The following is a 23,307-nucleotide window of genomic DNA, read 5'->3' as shown; positions in this document are numbered from 1 at the left end:
CACAGCTCATGCCGAGACTATCCAGAGAATGTTTTTGCCTTTGCTCTTCTCTGTGTGTGCTTTCCCCCAGCCCATTCGAACAAGCTGCCGTTCACCTGAACGCTGCTTGCTGTAAGGACAGGTGGAGCAGAGCAAAGGTGCTGGTGCCACACACCTGCATTTGAGTCTTTGCCACTTAATGGCAGTGAAACTTTGAGCCTGTTGCACTCTGTGCCTCTATTGCTCTCTTTACCAACCGAAGATAATAATACTTTCTGGTTCATAAAGAATTGAATTCACGCCGGCGCCGTGGCTCACTAGGCTAATCCTCTGCCTGCGGCGCTGGCACCGTGGGTTCTGGTCCTGGTTGGGGTGCCGGATTCTGTCCCGGTTGCTCCTCTTCCAGGCCAGCTCTCTGCTGTGGCCCGGGAAGGCAGTGGAGGATGGCTCAGGTGCTTGGCCCCTGTACCCGCATGGGAGACCCGGGGTGGGGGGGCACCTGGCTCCTGGCTTCGGATCGGCGCAGCGCGCCAGCCATGGTGGCCATTTGGTGGGTGAGCCAACGGATGGAGGACCTTCCTCTCTGTCTCTCTCTAACTCTGCCTGTTAAAAAAAAAAAGAAAGAAAAAGAAAAAAAAAGAATTGAATCCAGCACGATAACATGCAGAGCCCTCAACACAGCAGGTCCCCTGCTGGCGCTGAGCACAGGAAGCTATCACTGGCTGGGAACGGCCACCCGAGCACTAGAAGGCTGGTGCCGGGTGCTCAGCTAGGTCGGTGCTCTTCTTAGCTGTCTTCAGGGAGAAACGTTCTTGGGGCGGAGGGTGGGGGGACTGTTCTTCCCAGCCGGCCCCGATGGCTCCCAGATGTTTCCTGTGACCCCCTGCGTGCTCGTGGTTTTCTTTCAGAGAAGACTCTGACCTCCGAGGAGCTGAGCCAGCTGCAGGAGCTGCTGTGCAGTGGCTACTGGGCTTTCGAGTGCCTCACTGTCCGGGACTACAACGACATGATCTGTGGCATCTGCGGGGTGGCCCCCACGGTGGAAATGGCTCAGAGGAGTGAAGAGAACGTGCTGGCTCTGAGGAGCGTGGAGGTCAGTGCCGCTCAGCACTGTGGTGGCTGCAGGGCAGGCAGCTCCAGACCTGCAAGTGGCTTTTTCTGCCACAGCCCTGCGTTCAACAGGTAGCCTGAACATGAGCTAGGTGCGCTTTTAGACACTTGGGAGATAGCGCTTTAAGAAAGCCGGAGTTACTGTCCCTGTGGAGCTCACATCCTCACGTGGGAGACCTGAGAAACAGGCCGACGTGAGGAAGGCGTGTGTGCTGTGAAGCACGGGGAGGCCGGTGAGGCGGTGAGGACGTGCCTGTCTGTACCAGGTGGCCGGGGAGGTCTCGCTGGGACCGTGCACTTGCGTAAAGATGTGAAAGCCCTGCAGCTTTGGGGAGGAACTCTGCAGACAGAAGCAGCAGCCAGACATGGGTCTGAGCAGGTCTTGCTGTGTGCTGGGGAAGAGCAGGTGGCTGCAGTGTGCAATAGGAGCAGTGGGCTGTAGGAGGCTGCACCTCCATAGGGTCCCCTGGGCCATTTGGAAGACTTGCACGGAGGGAAATGGAGCGAGAGGTTGGAGAAGAGTGTCCTCAGCTGACTTAGGTTCTGAACTAAGAAAATTCCATGCAGGTAATAACCAAATTCAGATGGTTTCATTGATACCTGATAATTGCGACAGATATCCAAGAAATGCGTGGTTTGAGTCATAGGAGAATAGCAAAAGCAGATGTATTTCCCCCAACACATTGCATAAGGCCATATCATCTTGAAAGCCCAACTGGACCCCTAACAGGACAAACAGTACTGTTTCATCACCGCTGAACAGACTGAAGGAGGGGACTTGGGATTATTTCATTAGGTGTACAGAAGAGGCTTTCTGTATGATTGGATACCTGAGCAAAGTAGGGATCTCCCTTAGTCCAATACAGGGTTAAAAAGAAACCCCATAGATTGCTGTGTCCTGCCTTCATGCTAAGAGGGCTAGTCTGCCCTCTGTGGGTGTGGAGTACCCCCTGATGGTCCAGCAGTGGGACTGAGCTGTGAGGATTCCATCTTGGAACTCACCATAGTGAACAAGAGGAGTGGGGCAGGAAGTGGCTCTTGAGGGTGCAGACCCGTAACTCGTATGTGTACCACGGGGGCAGGTGTGGAGCCTCTGGAGAGGGGCTTTGGTATATTTTGGTCTGGCCAGTTAAGCATGTTAGGGATTTAGTGTAGATTCCTACCATTTTCTTCCCAATTAAAACACATTGGAAAAGCACATACATTGATCAAATACCTTATACATAATGAGGCATACATGCAAAAACAAACACAATATGTACTGTACCTTTTTATTTTTTTTAAACTTTTTTTATTGGCGGGCAGAGTTAGAGAGAGAAAGGTCTTTATTTTCCCGTTGATTCACCCCCCAAATGGCCGCTACAGCCAGCGCGCTGCAGCTGGCTTGCCATGCCAATCCGAAGCCAGGAGCCAGGTGCTTCCTCCTGGTCTCCCATGCGGGTGCAGGGCCCAAGGACCTGGGCCATCCTCCAGTGCCCTCCTGGGCCACAGCAGAGAGCTGGACTGGAAGGGGAACAACCGGGACAGAATCCGGTGCCCTGACTGGGACTAGAACCTGGGGTACCGGCGCCGCAGGCAGAAGATGAGCCTAGTGAGCCACGGCGCCGGCCTGTATTGTACCTTTTTAAGTACTGGTTTTAGATAAAACAAACAGTGTAAAACTAGTTGCTTAGGTGAACCTTTGCTTTTGTGTGTGACTCACCTAGAGGCTGTTTGGATTCACATCTCCTCGCCTGATGGCTAGGAATAATGCAGCCATAACTCAGCATTTTATTACAGATGCCAAGCTCATGTTCTGGGCCGAGTGCTCTCCTGTGGGACTGGGTTTTCAGCGTGACCCTGTGAGGTTTTTGCAGATGCCTGGGGGAGCTTCCTAGGCCCACCCTGGGATGGGTGGAGCTGAGATTTTCCTTCTCCAGCCTGGCAGGCTGACTCTAGGGACTGCGTTCCCAAGCACTGCCTTGCTCACCAGTACCTCCTGGGACTCCAAGCTCGAAGTTCACCAATCACATCTGGCCACACGGAGTTTTAGGTTTCCAGGAGAGACGCAGGCCCGCCTCCCCGCAAAGGTCACATCTTTTAGTGCTGCCTGGCACCGGCCCTATTCTAGTCTAGGCTCCTCTGTCACAGAGTAGAGTAGCATTCACTTCCCCCCTTCCAATTTCCTGGATGATGGTTTCTCAAAGACCATTGTTTTTTTCCTCTTCTGCTTTTGTTTATGGAGAGAAGTGTGTTTATGTACAGAGAAGGGAGTGTTATGAATACTAAATATGAAATAAAATAGGAAGTTGTTGCTGACAAGGTAATATGCTGCTGTTCAGGCGGGGGATTGGTTGACCCCTGTGCTGAAAGACAGGAGCCGCTTCAGTTTGTTTAGCCACTTGGCATTTTTTGTTCCCTTGGTCTTTGTGGAGAGTATGGGCTCATTTGGCCCCATCCTGGGGTGATGTGGTGGGAAAAGTGTGCCATGTACTCCTAGCACGCCCTGAGCCTTGTGAAAAATAAAACGGTGGAAGATGTCTTGTGTGGAGCAGTGGTTCTCAGACTTTAGTGGGTATAAGAACTACATAGAGCAGTGGTTCTTGGACTTTTTGAGAGAGTGACTGAAAGGGACTCAAACTGGTGCTCTGATGTGGGCTGTTGGCGTTGCAGGTGGTGGTCTGAGCCACTGCGCCCTAACACCAGCCCCAGTCAACTGTTTTAAATGCAAAATTAGGAATGGACTCCATACTGACTGAGACATAGCTCAGCTATTTGCATTTCTAATGGGTAACCCATAAGGCAGCGATCAGTTGATAGAATCAGGGTTGTACTTAAGCACCATGTAAGAGGGATAGAACGGACGTTGACTATCACAGTGCTGAGTGCCTACACTGAGTAATGCTGCCTGGTGTAGAGGAGCTGGCTGTGTCCTGACAGGATCCAGGAGCACTTTGGGAAGGAGCTGAGGGATTTCCAGGGCCTTGCCTTGGAAGAGGAGTGGCATTTCAGGAAATAGATAGGTATGGGATCGAGGAGTGGGCTTTGGAACTGGACCTCTGCTCACATCCTTGTTCTGTCCCTTGCTTTAGAAGTTTCACCCCAGACAAGTGTAGGAAGGACACTTGTTTATTAGTAGCTAGGAAGCGTCGGACACATAACAGCTATGCAAGTGCTAGTGCTCTCGTCTGTGCAGGACTGAGGACGACATGCATGGAGGTGAGAGGGGTGGATAAAGCAGCAGCAGGAACCTAGTGCCTGTCCAGGTCTGGGAGAGTCCTGTGGTATGGGAGAAAGCAAAGTGGCTCCTGGGCACTGAGTGCCGGACTCAGGGGCTGGCAGTGCGTAGCTGACAGACACCTGCCCTTCCCCTTGTGTCTGCTGTGTGTGTTGATAACAGTCTGGGGCTCCTGTAATGGGACCTTTTTTATCCTGATTGTTTAGTTCACTTGGCCGGAATTCTTGGGTTCCAGTGAGGTCAACGTGGAGGACTTTTGGGCCACGATGGAAACAGAGGTGATTGAGCAGGTAGCGTTTCCTGCCAGCATCCCCATCACCAAGTTTGATGCCTCCGTTATTGCCCCCTTCTTCCCGCCACTCATGAGAGGAGCTGTGGTCGTCAACACAGAGAAAGATAAAAGCCTGGATGTGCGACCAGTCCCTGGTAAGGCCCTCTGGTGGCTGACTGGGCAGGGAAGGTTCAGTCGTGAGTCTGGGACATTGTCTTTGCAAAGCAGCACAGTGGTAGAGCGAGCACCAGGCCTAGGGGCCTCCTTCGGGAAAGAGAATGTCAGCCCGTGACAAAATTGTCTAGAGTCACTGTGAGACGATTCTCAGAGCTGCCGGCAGGTTGTGTAGGAAGGACACAGTTTGCTGTCTGCCTCTGAGCAGCACTGCACCGAGTGGGTAGATCACGTGGAAACTGCGGCTACCGCTGCAGCCCCGAGACTCGGAGATGGAGGCCAAGGAATCTGCCTTCTACATGAGTCCTATACATGCTTTGTGGGTTTCACACGGAGGAGCCCGGGACTAGCTGTTGGGAGGTTTCTGACAGTTTGGGTGCGAGTCCCGGCTGTGCTGCTGCGGAGCTGTCTTGGACTCAGGTTCATCTCATATGTGCATGGTAGTCATGATTTTAAAATTCTTAGTTATTTGAAAAACAGCTCCCTTCCATCTGCTGGTTTATACTCTGAATGTCCAGAACAGCTGGGAATGGACTGGGGCTGGAGCGAGGTACTAGGAACACAATCCAGGTCTCCCGTGTGAGTGACAGGAACCCGGTTCTGTGAACCATCACTGCTGTCTCCCTGGACCTCCACCAGGGGACAGCTGGAGTCAAGAGATGGCCACTGAGCCCAGAGACTCCGGTGTTAGGGTGCGTGTCTTAACCACTAGCCAAGTGCCTGCTCCCCACTCTTTTTTTTTTTTTAAATTGCAATTCACAGTGAGAAATTGTTTTGTGACCCAGAGCAATACATAAGCACTTGTGTGTATTGATAAATATAAGTGAAATGAAGTTTTCACAAAAATCATACATTTCCCTAAGTGTAGTACACTGTCTTTTCTGTTGTTTTTCCTTTTTTAAAACTCCGCATGTGACCTGCTGAGTACATAGTACATGCACTGGTTCTCAAGCAGCGCTTCCTAACATGAGATCCTGGGGCCCTGCCTCGCACTTGCTCCTCTAGGGCCGTGGAGTTGTCTCCTTTAGGCCCCGACGTCGCTGTCCTGCTCAGCTAGGTTCAGGAGCATGGCCCACACACAGCATTTTAAAACGGGAGCTGCGCTCTTGCTGCTGCAGCTGTGGTAAGCCTCTGAAATCTTGGTTCTGAAAAACATTACAAGACTTTGGAATAAAAGCTGGTCTATTTTAGGGCTGTTTACCATGGTAGTGGGCTGCATATCCCACTTAGACGTTCCAGGGTAAGAAGCCAGTTCTGAGAGACTTCAGGCTGCTATACAAGTCGTAGATCTGCCTGTGCCCAAGGGCCACTGGGGGCAGTGCCCTGCCATCGGCATCCTTGTCTCTTGCAGGCAATGGCAGTGCCCTAGTGAGGCTGCTCCAGGAAGGCGCCTGCAGGCTGGAAGATATTGGCTCCTACAGTGCAGAGGAGCTGCGGCAGCTGCTGCGGCAGTGCGACATCCCCTTTGGGGTGGAAGACTCGAAGGTGAGTGTCGCAGGGAGCTGTGAAGTCTAGCACCGTGGGAGAAGGCAGTTGGCCCACTTCCTGGGCACGACAGAGGGAACCGGCAGTCAGGGTACCTGGGAGATAACACCCAGATCATGCTACCTATGAGGCCCTGGCCTGCAGTTGGCTGCGGCTGCTAGAGGCCATGGTTCTCAACTTTGGGGGCAGGAGTCGTGGCTCTCTTGCTGACCGTTGTCAGCAAGGCCTTGGATGAACTATCCTACATGTTGTTTCATGTGCCTCATTTGCGAAATCAAGATAACCAAAATACCATAATATGGGTCTGGTTTTCAAGCTCTCAGGTGCACAAGATGGATACACGTTTGTCCTTTTTTTAAGGTTTATTTACTTGAAAGGCACAGTTACAGAGAGAGGGAGAGATTGTCATTCTGCTGTTTTAACTCCCTAAATGACTGCAATGGCTAGGGCTGGGTCAAGCCACAGCTAGGCGCTTTATTCCATGTGGCTAGCAGGGGTCCCAGCACTGGGGCATCTTGCTCTGCTTTCCTAGGTACTGCAGCAGGGAGCTGGATTGGAAGTGGAGCAGCCAGGACTCAAAACAGGCGCCTACATGAGATGCTGGCATGGCACTCCATGGTTTAGCTTGCGGCCCCATTATCTTTTACTTTCGTCAGGTTTAGCTTCAATCATAAGCCCTTGGACTCTTGCTGGCTTGGATTAGTGGGACTGCAGGGCCTGCTCTCCCGTGCTGTGTGTATTGAAGGGCCTGACCCTTAGTGTGGGCCCATGGTTTTAATCTTGTCATTCCCCTCCAGGACCAGCTCTCTCTCTCCTTATTGGCCCTCTATGAATCTGTTCAGAACGGAGCCAGAGCTAGACAGCCGCCACCTCAGTTCACCGGGGGTAAAATCTACAAGGTGTGCCCCCACCAGGTACGCGGGTCACGGGGGAGTGTGGGGTGAACCTGCTCATGTGGAGCTGTCCCCACAGACTGATGCAGCTGAGACACAGGGCGCTGTGTGTGGGTCAGGTTCTGCTGTTTGCAGAGCACCTGGGCCATGCAGCAGTGGGAAGTTACCAAGCACCCTGCCTTGTGTGGTGCTCTGCTTCAGCTGTGGTGTGAGCAGGGGCAGAGCGCCCCGATGTCATTTCTCCCTAGTTGCCCTCCTGTTTTAGTGGGAAAATAAAGTCACCTCCACTTGTAGCAGGAGCGCTGGAGGAACCACGGGCAGGGCAGAGATAGCAAGTAGCAGAGCCAGACCTGCTGCCAGTGAGGCCACCGGACGGGCTGAAACCTGAGGCTAGGCTAAGCCCTGTGCGGGGCTGTCAAGTGTCTGGGCCCTGACTTCCAGAGGCCTTATGGGCCATGGTGACGCAGTCTATCAAGGAGTGTGTGTGTGTGGGGGGGGTAGTCCTCAGGGTAGCTCAGACACAGGCTATATAGTGCACCACAGTTTAGGCCCCAGTTAGCAAGCACTGATGGATCCTGTGGATGGATCAGTGTTCACTGAGCCCCAGGGTGGCCTGGTTGTGAGCGGCATTTGAGGGAGGCTTTTGTGCACGTGGGACTGGATGAGACCACCATGACCTAGACTGTAGCTCTTGGGACTGTAACAGGTGGGTGGAAAGGCAGAATTCTACAGTGCACCCAGAGCTGGTGGGTGGGGGCCTGTCAATCTAGGTGTTACTAGACTCCATCAGGGCTGCTATGTGAGCAGTAGGAAGTGGCCTGCAAAACAGATGCCTAGCCCGAGACCCCAGTTCCTATACTTGGGGTCCAGGCGCCTCCACTTGTAGCCTACTCTTGGGCCTCTGTTGCTGCGTATCTAGGATGAGGAGCCCTAGATGAGGCTTGGTGGAGTCCGGTGGGGGGAGGGCAGGTTATCCTACCTCAGGTAAGTAAGGATGAGCTGGCAACAGGTAGGAGGGGAGCAGAGCCGCAGGGACTGTGGCAAGACTGGCTTCAGGTATGGTCCCCTTCCTGGGGAGAGACGGGGGGGTGTGCTCGGGAGTCTACAGCGTGTCGCCTTCTGACTGCAGGGCTGTGTTCTGCCCTCTCTCCTAGGTGGTCTGCGGCTCCAAGTACCTCGTGCGGGCTGAGAGTGCCCGCGATCATGTGGATCTCCTTGCCTCCTCCCGCCACTGGCCACCCATCTACGTGGTTGACATGGCCACACCAGTGGCCCTGTGTGCTGACCTTTCATACCCAGAGCTGACCAGCCAGATGTGGGGAAGGAACCAAGGCTGTTTTTCTAGCCCCATGGAGCCACCTGTGGTGAGTTCTCTCCTGGGGAACTGAGACAGAGCCCTCTACCCAACCCAGCCTCACCCCGCACTCCTGGGGACCACAGCCAGTATCCTTTTTCTCCCCCAATGTTTGTCTCTTTGCTCTGGAATCAGCATTTCCTCTACAAACTTGCTCTGCTCAGCCTCTGTACGGAAGGCCACCCACAGTGTGTCACTTGGTGACCAGGGTAGCCCAGACACAGGCATCTTTCCAAGTCCGTCCAGACTCAACCAGGCTTCTCCTTTTCTTGAAGGGGAACTCGACTTACCTAGAGTTAGCTGGCAGGTGGAGGGCAGAACCTTTGTGTGTGTTCGTACATTGAATCTTGCAGTAGATCGTAACGGACACATACCTGCCCAGGCCAGCCTTCTTCCTTTAGAGTCTGGGGACTGGTACTGGGAAGAACCAGGAAGGGGATGATGGCTCCCTGCCAGGGAGATGAAAGCCACTGGCCACTGGAATCACTTCCTGAGCTCTGTGCTTGTGCTGGGGCCCTGTTCTCTCCCTGCAGCCCCTTCTGGGGCATAGCAAATATGCCTCGCTCAGGGCGTCTGCTCTGCCCCTCACAGGAGGAATTGGAGGCACGGAGGCGCCTTGCCCCCAAGCAGTCCCATGCATGATGATGCTACAACTTAAGCCAGGCGAGTGGCCTGGCTGACCCTGCAGCCTTTGCTCCCAGCCCCCTCACAGGTTCCACGTGCTCATTCCTTGCCATCTCTCCCCTAGAGCGTGTCCTGCCCGGAACTCCTGGACCAGCGGTATGCAGTGGACATGACAGAGGCTGAGCACTCGGTCCAACACCCGGTCACCAGGACGGCTGCACGGCGCATCCTTCATGCAGGCACACAGCCCACTCCCGGGGACCCCAGCGCTGGGCACCACTCTTTGACCCTGTGCCCTGAATTGGCACCCTACACAGCCATCCTGGCCTCCATGGTGGACAGCAAACCCACCAGTGTCCGCCAGCGGCCCATTGCCTTCGACAACGCCACCCACTATTACCTCTACAACCGCCTCGTGGACTTCCTCACCAGCCGCGAGATCGTCAACCGGCAGATCCATGACATCGTGCAGAGCTGCCAGCCCGGCGAGGTGGTCATCCGCGACACCCTCTACCGCCTCGGGGTCGCGCAGATCAAGACAGAGACGGAGGAGGAGGGCGAGGACGAGGACACGGCAGCAGCAGAGTGAGCCCGGCGGTGGGACAGGAACTGCACCATCTTGCTCAAGCCATACCTAGGAACCCCTAGCCTGAGGCTCGTGTGTCTAAGGGACTGACCAAAGAGCTTCCATTTTCTTAGCACGGTGGGACCCGGGGTCCTCGGTTCCTCACCCTCCGCAGGTTGGTGGGGATGCCGACAACTCCATCCTGGGCTCCAGGGGCACTTGGGGACGTTATGTGAGGGAGGGAGGATGGCTGAGGCAAAGGCTGTAGCAGGGAGTCTCCCTGGGGCCTGCTGCCGTTTCTTCCCTCCCTGGAGGCGCCTGGGGCAAGTGGGCCCCTGAGGCTTTTGATTCCCCCTGATGGAGGAGTGCTTGCCCCTCCGGCACCTGTTTCTTGGAGACCTGAGGAGAATGAGCTGGCCCTTGCACCCCACTGTCTCTGGGCCCTCACCGCAGGGGGATGTGGCCCGGGGTCACCATCCGCCCTGACAGCACTAGGAAAAACTCCCTTCTGTGAAGGGGATGCAGCCTGGGCCATAAGGAAATGGCGGGCCTGGCTCAAGGGGCCCAGGTCTGCCTCGGGCCCTGGCATTGGCTGAGTGTTATTTAATTTATTGAGGGGAGTGGAGGCAGTGGCTTTTTTCCCCCTCTTCCCCGATAAGAATAAACTTTATTAAACTAGCAGGTTGCAGTGAAGGCCCCCGGCCCGACTCTTTACCTTCCGGCAGGGAGTAGCAGGGCCTGGGGAACGCGCAGGTCTCCGTGGCACAAAGACGCAGAGGCGGCTGTGTGAGCGCTGTTAGTTTAATGTTGACAACAGCCCCCGGCGCGTCTGTTAGTTAGGATGAGTCAGCTGGGCGTGCGTGGTGTAGCCGGCTACACACTGTCCCCTGTCTCCCGCCCCAGCATGCCCCCTCGCTCTTGGCTGCCTGGGGGCCCAGGCTAGCAGGAGCAGATCCAGCCTGGGGGAGGACTGCAGCTCCAGGGCAGCTTGTGGGGACACCGTAGGCACGAACTCAGTCTTTGTGCATCGAGACGTGAGGGGATGAGGAAGCACAGCAAACGTGAGGCCAACACCATGAGAACGGGGATGCAGGGCAGGGGCGCAGCCCCCAGCCCCTTACTGGCAGTGGCGGCCCGGGCTCTGGGAACGGGGTCCGCTCTGACCTCCCCTAGGTCCCTCACCTTCCCAAGGATCCGAGCTGGGCCGAGCTGTGGAGTTAAGTGACCAAGGGCAGAGTTTGTACATTCTCCCCAGGCTGCCCGTCCATGGGGGAACTGAAGCTTGGAGGGAGGAGAGGCACTGCTCCCAGGCCAGGCTCCTCAGCAGAACTGGTAGTTATTGGGCTGCAGCGAGGGCTGGGCCGTCTCCCCGGGCTCACAGCAGGCCAGGTGCTCACTGCTGCTGCTGCTGCCGCTGCCACCACCACTGCCACTAGGCAGATTGGTATAGTCCTGAGGGGAGAGACCAGCGCAGGCAGTCACGGCGTGCCCGGCCCAGCCTGCGGCACCAGCCAACCCCAAGCTGACCCCCACTCACCTGCTCTCTCGTGGCCGCTTGGACCTGCTCCTGAAGCAGGACGCAGATCTGCTGGAAGGTGGGTCTGTGCGTGGGCTCCAGGGCCCAGCAGGCCTGCATGATGCTGTATCTGGAGACGGGACAGAGCTTAGCCACGTGTCACTCCCCACGACCCAGAGGTCTCCGAACCCAGTGAGAAGTGGGTTCCCCACAAAGCCTGTGCCGAGTCCTGCCTCCTGTCCTCACCAGAACCACTGGAGAAGGGACTGCCACCAGCCGGGGCCACGGGGTCATCCTCAGGGCCCCCATCAGGCAGGCTGAATTCCATGTCTCCGTGAGGGTAGCGTGAGCCCCTTCTCCGAAGACAACCCTCCCCTCCCAGCTACCTGGGAAATAGGTAAGCAGTGGACGCTCTGAGCCCCGCCAGAGGGGCTTGCTTGAGAGTCCACTGCGGAGAGAGGGTGAGTTGTTCAAGAGAGACCAGGGCCCCTCACCCTCCGATCTACCCTCACTTACATGTTCTTTGGTGCAAACGCAGGCTGGGCCATTTGGTATCCGTCTTTCACCAGTTTATAGAACTTGCTGTTCACCAGGATGCCAGGGTAAGGGTTCAGCCCTGCAAAGGCCTGAGATCATTTAAGAGAAACCGACCCTCCCACACGCAGCTCACTGCGACACTGGAGCAGCCGCTGCCTTCCCCAGTGCGGACCGTGCCAGGCACTGTGCAGTGGCCTCCGCTTAAGGAAGCGAAGAGCCTTCCGCCAGGCCTGGCACGCTGGCCACAGCACCAACACAGGCTGCGCAGATGGATGGGCCAACGGCGCGACGGTGCAGCAGCCAGGCAAGGACACAGGGGAGGATGGTGCACCTTGCAGGGTGCGTTTGAAGACTTGGCTCAAGTCCCTGTTCTAGCCCTCAGGAAACTGGAGGTGGTAGATGGCTCGAGCTGCACTTTGACAGGGGCAAGGGTAACACAGGTAGAGGTGTGCAAGGGGAGAGCCCAGTGGAAGCGAGTGTCAGGGCGAGCAGTGTGCCCGTCCTCACTCCCACCAGTCCCTTGCCCTGCCCACCGAGCACGAGGGACGGATTACCGGCATGGAGACCAAGGGGGGAGCAGCGCCACAGCTCACCGAGCGAGAAGATCTCCCAGAGCAGGATGCCGTAGGACCAAACATCGCTCTGGACGGTGTAGATACAGTCAAAGATGCTCTCCGGGGCCATCCACTTGACAGGCAGGCGGGCCTGGCACGACAGTCCCTGGTCACCTGGGGCCTGGTTCCCTGCCCCCACCCAGCCCACCCGTTCCTGGCACTCACGTTGCCCTTGACGATGTAGTTGGAGTCATTCATGATGTCCCTAGCCAGCCCAAAGTCCCCAATTTTGGCCACATGGCCGCTGGTCAGCAGCACGTTGCGGGCTGCCACGTCCCGGTGGATGCACTGAGAGGAAGCACCGAAGGGTTAGGCCTGGCCCTCCCCTACCTGGGCCCAGGGGGAGGGGCGCATGGAAGGACCCACAAGGCCTTGCAGTCCCTTGTGAGGGAGTCCTCATCAGCTTTCGGCACTTTCTCAGACTCCTGTCCCTACCTCTGGCAGGACCTGGGGTCTCAGAAAACTTACTGTGGTCATTTTACGGTTTAGACACTTGTGACCCTGGGGCAGGCACTTGGAACGGCAGTTAGGATGCCACCTGCAATGCCTGCATCTTTATCGGTGCCCAGGTTGGCGCTCAGCTCTGCTCCCGATTCCAGCTTTCTGCTGGATGCAGCCAGTGATGACTCAAGCAGCTGGGTCCTGCTACCCACATAGGAGACCTGCACAGAACTGGCTTTGGCCCTGACGCAGCCCCCACTGTTGCGGGAGTGTGGGGAGCAAGCCAGTAGACAGAAGACAATCTGTCTCCGTCTCTCTGCCTTTCAGATAAGTAAAATACCACTTAACAGAGAAACCAGCAGCAGCCCAAGCTGCCATGCCGTATAGCCCTCTAGCTCCATGCAGCAGGAGCTGGCGGCCTGCCTGGGACCTGGAGCAGTGCGCTCCTGTGCCAGGTGCAGCCTCTGGCCCCGGGTGACTAACCCCAGGCCTCTTCACAGAGCTCATGCTGCTAAACACGTATTACAAAGTAACTACTCAGGGTTTCAGAAAGCTTTGTACAAAATTAAACTCTTCTATTTTTCTGAAAGGACTACGGAACAGTTGCCCTGTTCGGGACCTCATTGTGCCCTGGCTTAAGCCTTTGCACACATTGTAACCTTGCTTGCCTTCAAATTACTCTGTGAATATACCCATTTTTTAGGTGCAGGAACTGAGGCTCAGATTTCAAGCGATTGGTCAGCGTCACACAGCAAGTGACAGAACCAGCAGCAAACAGCTGACTGCCACGGCTGTGTCCAGAGCTGACCGGAACAGCCCCATACCCTGGGCACTTGTTGCTGGGCTGTGTAATTGGTATCCTTGACAAGTATACAATTCGATCATTATCATCCCGAGACCACATGCTGCGTGAGGCGAGACGACCGTTGTCTCGTTCACCCCGAGTAGAAGTGAATGGAACCCGGCTGTTCTTAGAGCCCACACCCTTCCCGGCCTGCTGCACTCAGGCGCAGCCCAGGCTGGGACCTCGCCTGGCCCGCAGGAACTGGCCCCGGAGGCCGCTGTGCACCTGCTCCCTGGTACTCGCCCTCATCCAGCCCCACAGGCCCTGGCTCCCTTCCCACTTACATTCTTGGAAGCCAGAAAGGCCATGCCCTGGGCCACTTGGCTGGAGAAGTGGAGCAGGTCGCGGAGCTCCAGCAGCCGGCTGTCTTCCTTGTCAAGGCCTGAGGTGAGAGGAGGCAGCCGTCCTGGCAATGCCCCTGCCCCACCCCGAGCCCCAGTCCCCAGCAGCCCTTCCCCGCCCTGGCCCTGGCGACACCTCACCTTGCTCGGAGGGGTCATTTGAAGAAGATGTAGAGATGGGCCTCATTTCCACGTAGGTGTCCAGGCCCTGGCTGGAAAAGCCGCTGTCCCTGCAGCAGAGAGGGGGAGGGGCTGTCAGTTCCCATCATGGCACTGCCCAGCCCAGGCCTCCAGCCACCCATGCATGGCCTCTCCCAACCAGCCAGCAGGGACAGGAAGGAACCTCAGGGGCAAGGCCCTACCACATCCTGTCTGAGGGATCACCCATGGCTGCCCGGCTCTGCCCAGGGAGGCGCTCACGAACTATCCCACCGCTGGGCAGGGCCACCTGTTCCTTGGTCACCGTTCCTGATCCCAGCCCATCGGACTTTCCCGTCAGCTCCTTGCTCTGGCTACCCTCGAGGCTGGGAGAAGGTGGCATGTGGCCCTTTGCCACAATAGCCATGCTCCAATCCCAGCATGGCCAAGGGACCTTCTTGAGGACCCGTGTTCTCTACAAGGCAGCTTTCAGCCCCAGCTTCACAGTGAAAGCACCTGGGGAGTGTCGAGCCTGTGCCCAGGCCCACTGCATCAGAAACCAGAGAAGCAGCTGCTTCGTTCCTGGTCCCCCCGGGCGGTTCCGTGTGGACAGCCCGGGTGCAGGAGCACTGGGCGGGAGCAGGCTTCTGAGCCCACCTCGCATGCAGAAGCAGCGCCTGGCAGTCTTCCTACACTGCAGACTTGGAATCGGCAGTCTGGGGCACACAGGCCTGAGATGTAAATGTCTAGCAGCCCCCAGGGAAGCCAAAGGCACCCCTACTTTGAAGCACAAACGAGTTTGAGAGCACGTTCTGGATGTAACCAGTACTGCTTCCAAATTCCAAGAAGAGAGCGTTTCTTAACCCCTCACCCCGCTGTTGCCTCTGTGCCAGAGATGAGCCCCTGAGCCCACAAAGAGGACCTGCTGTTGCATGTATGATCCAGCCTTAGCTAAAGCATCCCGCTCCCTGGTACTAGATGGTGTCCTATGAATGGGGTCTGGGACCTCAGGGGCAGGAGATGCTCACTGGCCCCTGGTCCACTGGAAGGTTTAAGCTCATGGTTTGCTTGGTGCTCATTTTGACTTGATCTGGCTGGATGTCACCTGTAAAAGCCCTGCCTTTGCCCCGCCACCCCAGGGGTGCCCGAGGATCAGAAGAGGAAGCGGACCCTGCCAGCCCCCCGCTGCAAGGTGGCTGTGGCGCAGCAGCCCCCTGGCCCTCCTGCCACCCCAGGCTCCGCAGCTGATGGTCTCTGGTAAAGGTGCACAGTGCACACCATGTTTGGATCCTGGCCTGGCCCCCAGGGCTCCAGGACAGCAGCGTGGCTCAAGTGAGGACTGGACCAGGAGCCCCAGCCCAACTCCGCCTCCGCCCTGACTCATGTGCGACACGAAACCTGCCACTTCCTCTCTCCGCTTCCACATTTGGCTCAGTCCATCTGCCTCTGGGGGGGCTTCCAGGAATCACAGCATCACGACAGCAGGGCCGGGAAGCCTGGGCGAGATGCTGCACCCCAAGGGCTCATAGGGGAAGCCAGAGACCTGGCCATGGCCAGGCTGCTTTGCCTGGTCTCCCAGCACAATCATCGCTGTAGCCACCCCTGGTGGAGAGCAAGCACCACAGGCCCGGCAGCTCACACTAGGCTGTGACATGGCAGGACATGCATGCCCAGAGTCAGCCCGGCACCGACTACAGGCACCAGTTTCGGTCGGTCATTTACCCATGGTGACGATTTAGTAACATCTTTGCCCTCCACGCTCCCTGACCACCGTCGGTGCTCAAGCAGCGGCTGTGTGATGGGGCTCCTCAGCCATCAGTGTGGGTGGCTCCTCCCCACAGCACAGAAGACTCCTTCCTGCCCTGTCCCAGGGTGCTACCTGCAGATGTACTTCTTCTCCAGGTGGACGTTCTTGTAGCCGCTGTCCCCCTCGGGCTCCCCCTGGCTAGGTCCCAGCATGGCCTCGGCTTTCCTCCGCAGGAAGTTGAGCAGGTCGCCATAGCAACAGTACTCCGTGATGACCAGCACGGGGCCTGGAGCAGCCAGCAGCAGGTGGGGAGGGACAGGGTGGTGACCACTTAATCCCTCTCCCCACGTGACTAGCAGGAGGGGCCCCCAGACTAGGCCTCCACACACCCCACTTGCAATCCTGGCTCTACGGGGCAAGTGTCTGGGTGCCTCAGAGACATTTCCCAACATTTGTTTAGGGGCAGGCATGTGGCGGAGGGGTTAAGACGCTGCCTGGGATGCCCGCATCCCACACCACAGGGCCCGGGTTTGTATCTAGGCTCTGTGTCTGATTCTAGCTTCCTGCTAATGTGCAGGTGAGGGGTGGTGGAGTTCCAGGCTCCTGGCTTGGACCTGGCCCAGCCCCAGCTGTTGGAGGCATTTGAGGAGGGACAAATTTAGCCCAAGAATCTTCCTCAAAGCAGATCTATGGCAGTTCTATATAGGGCAAGACGACAATAGGTGAAGAGCACGGGAGTGGGAGTGGAGTCCCAGTAAGCCCTGGGCACCTCCATGGGAGGGCCTAGGGAGGGCTTCCCTAGGCCCAGGAACCCACACCTCCTCTCCCTGAGTGACTACCGCTCACAGATGTCTGAGAGCCGCTGGCTCAGGCTGCACAGAATCCCTGTGTCACCCACAGGAACCCTGCACTACCCAGGGGTGGTACTCGGAACAGGTGAGAAACAGCATATGGAGCATGGGGCCAGGGCCCCCTCTGTGCCCCAGCCCTCACCGCCATGGGTGCAGGCTCCCAGGAGGTTGACGATGTTCTCATGCTGACCCAGGTGACTCATGATCTTCAGTTCCGACATGAGGGCCTCCTTCTCGTCCGCGTGGGCAGTGGCTGCAAGAGGGCGGGGTAGGGTGGGCCGCAGGGACAAAGAGGGAGCCGGCAGTGGGACCCAGAGCCAGCCAGCAAGTGGAGGCCAGAGACATGCAGGCCCAGGGGGAGGAGGGAGGGAGAGACAGAGAAGGTGTGGCCAATCACTAAGCAGATCCCCAGGGCTGGGGAGAGGGGGACAGGAAGCCAAATTGTGGCCACAGATGGCCCCCAGCTGCCCCAGCACCCCAACACTCAGTCTGAAGCCCCTCCACACCCGGAAGGGACCAGGAATCTAGGAGCTGGGTGCTCCCTGCAGCCCCCACCTGGGTTGTGGGGTGAGTCCCGCACCTGCCCCACCCCTCCCCTCCCCCTCACTCACACTTCAGCATCTTCACAGCCACCTTCAGCACAGCGTCTTCCTTGCCCAGACCAAAGGCCGTGGCCTCCACCACCTTCCCAAAGGCGCCAGCTCCCAGGGTCTTACCTGGCGCACACACGGGGGCTCCTTAGTCCTCTGGGCACCACCGCACCTCCCTTCAAGGGCCCCAGGGTCTCCCCTTACCAAACTGCAGGTTGTTCCGGGGGAACTCCCACTTCTCATTGTAGGGCAGCTGCGTGGGGTCGATGAAGGTGTAGCTGTTGCCCTCGGAGCTCTCGATGATCTTCCAGCGCACCTGGTACTTGGGCTTCTGCAGGGCCGGGGAGGGAGCACATGGCCATGGGTCCCAGCCCTGCTGCCCCAGGCCCTCGGCAGGGTGGACAGGGGAGGGGTCCTGACCTCCCCTGCGTGCCCCACCAGGAGTCCCTGCCCCACTCTGCCACCTTCCCTTCTCTAAGCCTCGCTTTGTCTATCTGAGTTCAAGGACGAGGGCCTCTGCATCTCTTATAATTAGGTAATTCCTGAGCCGGGTAAGAAAGCAGAACTTGATATAGCTGTCCATCCCACATCCAAGTGGGTTTTGTTTTCAGGAACACACAAAGATCAATCTTCCACCTACTGGTCCCCACATGCCCATACCAGCCAGGTAGAGCCCAGTCAAAGCCGTGAGCCAGAAGCTCCATCCAGGTCTCCCACGTGGGTGGCAGGGAGCCAAATACTTGCACCATCACCTGCTGCCTCCCAGGGTGCACGTTAGCAGGGGGCTGGACCAGAAGCGGAGGCGAGACTGCATCCCAGGCACTTCCACACCACACATGGGCCTCCCGCGTGGCGGCTCAGCCCACTCCACCACAACGCTTGCCCCTGGTTTTCAAGTGCATTACAAAACACCTCAAATATGCCGTCTCCACTGTGGTACAGTGCATCATGCAGAAGGATCAAGCACGTTCACACTGTGCCACCCGTTTCTGGAATTCTTTCCCTCCTGCAGAGCCGACGCATTAGACAACAGCTTTGCAGCCACGGGCACCCACAGTACCGTCTCCCACGTCCATGCTTCCCCGGCTCTAGGCCCTGTGCGTGCAGTCACAGTGCTCATTCCCTGTGCTGCCCGCATCCCCCCAGTGTAGCAGGTCCTTGGTTTTCACGGCTGGGTAACAGTCCCATTCCAGACACTCGCAGATCAGCGCCGTGGCAGGTGCTGCCCGCTTGGCATCAAACAGCCCAAGTCCTTGCCCCTGTGACTAAAGGAGGCATTGAACTCCAGCAGGTCGAGGAGGCAAATGTTCCATGTGTGGCTCAGCGCACACCATCAGAATGACAGGCACTCCCCAAGAGACAGGGAAGGCCCGAGGAGCCAGCCACACGGCCACGGGAGGCAAAGTGTTCCAGGCACAGGGCACACATGGGCTGGGTGTTTGGCCCAGAAATTGCAGACACCCATGGCTCCTATGGGAGTGCCTGGGTTGAATTCCCAGCTCTGGTTCCTGATCCTGGCTTCCCCCTATTTCGCACCCTGGGAGACAGCAGCGAGGGCTCAAATAGTTCAGTTCCTACCACCCATGTGGGAGACCTGGCTGGAGTTCCCACTTCCAGAACAGCGCTAGCTGGGGTAGGCATTTGGGGCGTGAACCAGTAAATGGGAGATCTCTCCCTCTCTCTCAAACGTATGTTTGTTTGTTTGTTTAACACTATACCCTCAAGAACCTGGCAAGCTGGAGTGCTAGGAAGACAGCATGCGGCTTGGGGGAGGTGGGGGTGGGTTCCAGAGGCGGGAAGGTCCTCAGAGCCATGGGCGGGGTCCCTGGCACCCCTGGAGCGAGGCAGGCAGGCAGCCCTGGGACCAAGCAGGAGCGCGATTGCAATGGAGGGGAGAGGAGACAGGCCCCCGCTCAGCCAGCCAGAAGCAGCTTCCCGACCTCAGGGCTGGGGCAGGCCGCCCACGCCAAGGCCGCCCTGTGGCACAGGCGGAGGAGCGGCAGCCGCCTCTCCCCTTCCTGGCCAGCGGGCAGCTGCACGGGGGGGCACCATGCCAGGGGGCACCTGGAAAAGTGCTGATGGAAGGCCCCATTCCAGGAGAAAGTGGCAGCTGGGCTGGGGCGGCAGCGCACACCAGGGCCTACGTCAGCAGCCCCTCTTTCCGGTCAGGCCTCGGGAATGCGAGCAGTGCTGCTTTGCGTACCAGCTGGCTCCTTCCCAGGGCACCACGAGGGCAGCCGTGGGGCCCGGGAGCGGCTGCAGGCAGGACGCTGCAGCCTCGGTGGGTTAAGAGGAAAGATTCCAGATAAGGCCATGGGCAGGAACTTCTAGTTGGTCATTTGGGAGAAAAGACCACAGTTAGACATCAGGAAGAACTTCCGGACTGCGACTCAGAACAGGCAGCTGTGCCCTCTCTGGAGGAGCCTAAAGTGGACCTGGGAGAACTCCTGCTTCCTCAAGGCTCAACCCTGCACGTGGGGCCTTTCCAGCCCAGAGCACAGCCAGGAGGGCACTGTGGCCGCCTTGGCCACCTCCACCCCCAGGAGCCCCTGCGGCCATGGCCATCTTCCTCCTCCCCACTTCTTCTTCTGCTCACCCTCCCCCACCCCGCCCCCGCAGCTGGTCTGCTCAGCCCCACCCAGCCCAGCCGGGGAGAGGCTACTGCAACAAGGGAGGGGGCAGGGGCCCCCGAGGGACTGAGCCATCTCTTGTCTCCCCTCTCCCTGGAGAGAGCGAGGGGCTCAGGAAGAGCCGCCTGGGCTTCGATTTCCCAAGAACGGGAACAGTAGCCTGCCGAAAGCAGCCAAAGCCATGGAGTGCATCCTAGGCGCAGGCCCCGGGCTACGTGCTCCCCAGACACAGCTCCTGCTTCACCCCCTGTATTCCTCAACTCCCCCCCCCCCCCCCAGGCCTCCCTCCCACTCCCCCAGTGACCCAAGCGGGATGGGGACACCAGAGTCCCAGCCAAGCATACCCTGTCCTCTTGAGCTCAGGCCCCACCCCCAGAATCGAGGCTCTGCAGTCCCCACCCCCACTTCCCTGCTCTGTCTGCTCCCTGCTGTCCTGGCAGCCCGCTGACCATGGCCCTTTTCTCTCCCCCTGGTGGGACAGAAGGTGATGATTCAGCCCTAAGCAGAGCACCCTGCACACAGGCCTGGCAAAGGGCAAGGCGGGGAACGCCCGTCCTCTCCCAGCAAGGCCTTGTCCCCTGGCAGGGCCCCTCAGGGCCTGGGTTCGGGCAGAGGAAGCAGGAGCCTGAAGCTGGGTCTCTCTCTGGACTTGGGTCGTCTCAGAGGGAGGCGACTTCTCTGCATGAGAAGTGAGCAGCCAGAGAGGATCAAGTGTCCCCACGCCAAGGCCGACGGGTGGCCAGCCTGGAGAACCGGCTCTTCGCTGGGACCTGCAGCCTGTGGGGCCCGGGAGCCACTTTCAGTTCCATATAAGGAAGACCATGGCGGGGCCAGGGCCGCACAGGGAGGGAGCGGGGCCCGGGAGAGCGAGTAGGGTCCTGGCCTGGAGGGTGTGTGGTCAGGCAGAGCACTGGCCACAGATGCCTGCAGTTGCCAGACGCATGAGCTAACTGCGGTTCCGGCCAACTTCCTCCCAGGACAGGCTGCGGCCTCCGCCACCAGTCCTGTCCGTGCCCGCTTCCCTGCCAGTCCTCTCCCGGCCTTATGTCACAGAGTCTGCACGACAACGGGGCGGGTGTGTGTGTGTGGGCACCATTATTAACCCCATCTTAAAGCTGGAGAAACAGAGGCTTTGAGACACCAACTACCCCCCATTGTCTCATAGCCTGAGCCTGGCAGGGGTGGGCTTTGGACCTAAATCCATTAAACTCTCAGCCCTGGCTTTTACGCTAGACCATGAGTAGCTCGTGAAATGTCAGAAGAGAAGGGGCCCTTAAAGCCCCCCGCCCCCGAGCAGGCCTATTATACAGGGGAGGAAACCTAGCCCCAGAGCACACAGCCCGTCAGCCAAGGCTCCGTGGCCAGACCCTGGAAGTCCCGACCCAAGGCCGCGTTTTCTTGGGGGCTGCTTAGAGCCACCTTCCCGTGCTAAGTGGCGGCACCAGCACAGAGCCCTGAGCCAGGCTCTGCCCCAAATCCGCCCTCCTGCCTGCTCAGAGTCTTGTACGAATGCCCCACGCAGATGGAGGAGAGCAAAGGCAGCCAAGGGGGTACAAGCAGCTTAGTCAGCCCTCAAACGCCATGGTTCACCTGCGCTAAGCAGCTGACAGCTCTGGGGCTACACTGGGGACCACCTCTCCCAGCACCAACCTTCCACCCGCCGTGGTCTTCCACCACCTGTCCCCTTGCACACACCGCCCTCCTCCCGAGTTGCGTGTCCTCTCTGCTGTGTCCCTCACCCTCCAAGGCCAGGCCACCACCTCCAAGCAGGCTGCCTCCCCCAGCAGCCCAGGAAGATGCCCCGCCCACCCCCTTTCAGTGTCTGAGCTCTGGCTAGGCCAGAGGCGGGGGTGCGAGAGGCCCCTGGGTCCCCAGGCACCTGTGTGCCACCCGGCCCAGCTCACCTGCTTGTACTTGTACAAGAGCAGCAAGAGCAGCAGCAGCAGCAAGGCCATGACGGACAGACAAGCGACCACCACTGGTGTGAAGAGGGACCCCTCGGGGAGCTGCACGTAGGCTCCTGCGAGGGCGAGGCAGACGGATGAGCGGCAGGGCGGCCTCCGAGCCTCCGCCCCTGCTGAGCTCAGTCTAGCACGTAGACTGAACCCCGCCCCCCCAGCACCCCCAGCCCTGTTCACGCTCACAGCTCCCATTCCTGTGCAGAATCAGCCTCCTGGGGCTGGCGAGGACCTCTTGGGTGTGTACCCCACCTCTGCCGGGGCAGAAACCCCTCGGCAGCAGCCTCCAGTGACGGGCACTACCTCCAGCCAAGGGTGAAAGGGCTGCTCCAGCTTGCATCGAAATCTACGTCCCCAGAGTTTCCCCTGCCGCTTCCCGGGGTGCCCTCTGCAACCACCCAGCCTCAAAGTCAGGCTCATGGTCCCCGCGTCTCCTCTTCCTTGGATCTCAGACCCCAGTTCTTTCAATGTGTTTGAAGGACACAGTTTCCATCCCCTTGCCCAGATTAGAAACTTGGGTCCGAGTTCAAATCTCACCTCTGCCACTGAGGGGGTGTGTCACACTGAACCCGACTCTGCCCTCTAAGTCTCAGGTGTATCGTCCCCCAAACGGGAAGGCAGATAGGGCTTCCTCCTAGCGCCGTGAGTTAACCAAGATCACTGGAGAGCGTCATATGACGCCCAGCAGAGTGCCGCCTTCCATCAAAACTCTCTGCCCCCGATAACGTATAACCGCCAGCAGCTGCTGCACAGCCAGCAGCGAGGCACCCGCGTAACCACCCCTGAGCCAGCCAGAGGCCAGGGCCTCCTCTGCTCCCCTTCTGCCCCAGGCACACAGGCACGGCTGAACCAGGACCGTCAGAGGCCCGAAGGTGCCAGGGGCCGTGAGAATCAGAGAAGCAGCCCACGGGACGCCTGTGTGCAAAGCAGATCAAGGTACCCTGCGTGAGCACCTGGGCTGGACAGCAGCCCCCAGGCAGCTTCCCGCACAGCACCTCCGGATGGGCCAGGCTGCATCTCAAGCAGAAAGGGAGTTGCAGAGAGATGGAGGAGGCTGCCGGGCTGGTGAGCATCGCGTCTCCTCGCCCATCGTCCAATCCCTCCCCAGACTCTAAGCTCCATGGGGACGCTGGTTCCCTGCACGGAGCAAGTGCACAGCACCCGACCTAGGTCAAATGCATACTGCAGACTCACGGCGACCCCCAGGTGCAGGACACAAGCCACGTTAGGGGCCAGGCTGCCTTTTCTCAGGCCCTGTTCTGTTTCCTCAGCTTGGCTCCCCTGAGCCTCACCCCTGCAGGGTCCTGGACTTCCCCCCGTCTCAGGAAGCCTGTAGGACATGAGGGTCCGAAGCCGGCCTGAGGGGAAGAGCCCGCCACTGCTGGGATCTGCTCCATTCCGGACTCTGGAGGAGGGGAGGCGCGGGCT

At 58.4% G+C, this 23,307-nt stretch overlaps 2 protein-coding genes across 3 annotated transcripts in view; one reads left to right on the top strand and one right to left on the bottom strand.

Annotated features, from left to right (window-relative positions):
• The window catches only part of HMGXB3 (HMG-box containing 3), a 57,277-nt gene extending 46,897 nt beyond the window's left edge, over positions 1–10,380 (top strand). For both annotated transcript variants that reach the window (XM_062188858.1, XM_062188857.1), the window contains exons 15-20: positions 888–1,072; positions 4,513–4,732; positions 6,103–6,236; positions 7,034–7,150; positions 8,284–8,493; positions 9,232–10,380. In XM_062188858.1, the coding sequence (XP_062044842.1) occupies positions 888–1,072; positions 4,513–4,732; positions 6,103–6,236; positions 7,034–7,150; positions 8,284–8,493; positions 9,232–9,696 (1,331 nt within the window). In that variant the 3' untranslated portion in view covers positions 9,697–10,380. The remainder of the gene's footprint in view (positions 1–887; positions 1,073–4,512; positions 4,733–6,102; positions 6,237–7,033; positions 7,151–8,283; positions 8,494–9,231) is intronic.
• Positions 10,381–10,457: 77 nt separating this feature from the next.
• Positions 10,458–23,307, bottom strand: part of CSF1R (colony stimulating factor 1 receptor) — a 29,154-nt gene continuing 16,304 nt past the window's right edge. The window contains exons 11-22 of the mRNA XM_062188859.1: positions 21,826–21,941; positions 17,496–17,622; positions 17,313–17,417; positions 16,844–16,954; positions 15,983–16,136; positions 14,107–14,195; positions 13,909–14,006; positions 12,505–12,627; positions 12,319–12,430; positions 11,705–11,804; positions 11,210–11,318; positions 10,458–11,124 (exon numbers count right to left, since the gene is read on the bottom strand). Coding sequence (XP_062044843.1) covers positions 10,993–11,124; positions 11,210–11,318; positions 11,705–11,804; positions 12,319–12,430; positions 12,505–12,627; positions 13,909–14,006; positions 14,107–14,195; positions 15,983–16,136; positions 16,844–16,954; positions 17,313–17,417; positions 17,496–17,622; positions 21,826–21,941 — 1,376 coding nt within the window. The 3' untranslated portion in view covers positions 10,458–10,992. The remainder of the gene's footprint in view (positions 11,125–11,209; positions 11,319–11,704; positions 11,805–12,318; positions 12,431–12,504; positions 12,628–13,908; positions 14,007–14,106; positions 14,196–15,982; positions 16,137–16,843; positions 16,955–17,312; positions 17,418–17,495; positions 17,623–21,825; positions 21,942–23,307) is intronic.

This window comes from Lepus europaeus, chromosome 4, assembly GCF_033115175.1.
Source record: "Lepus europaeus isolate LE1 chromosome 4, mLepTim1.pri, whole genome shotgun sequence".
In the NCBI taxonomy this organism is placed as follows: Eukaryota; Metazoa; Chordata; class Mammalia; order Lagomorpha; family Leporidae; genus Lepus; species Lepus europaeus.
The sequence above is the reverse complement of the archived record's forward strand: the minus strand, read 5'-3'. Positions and strand labels throughout refer to the sequence as shown.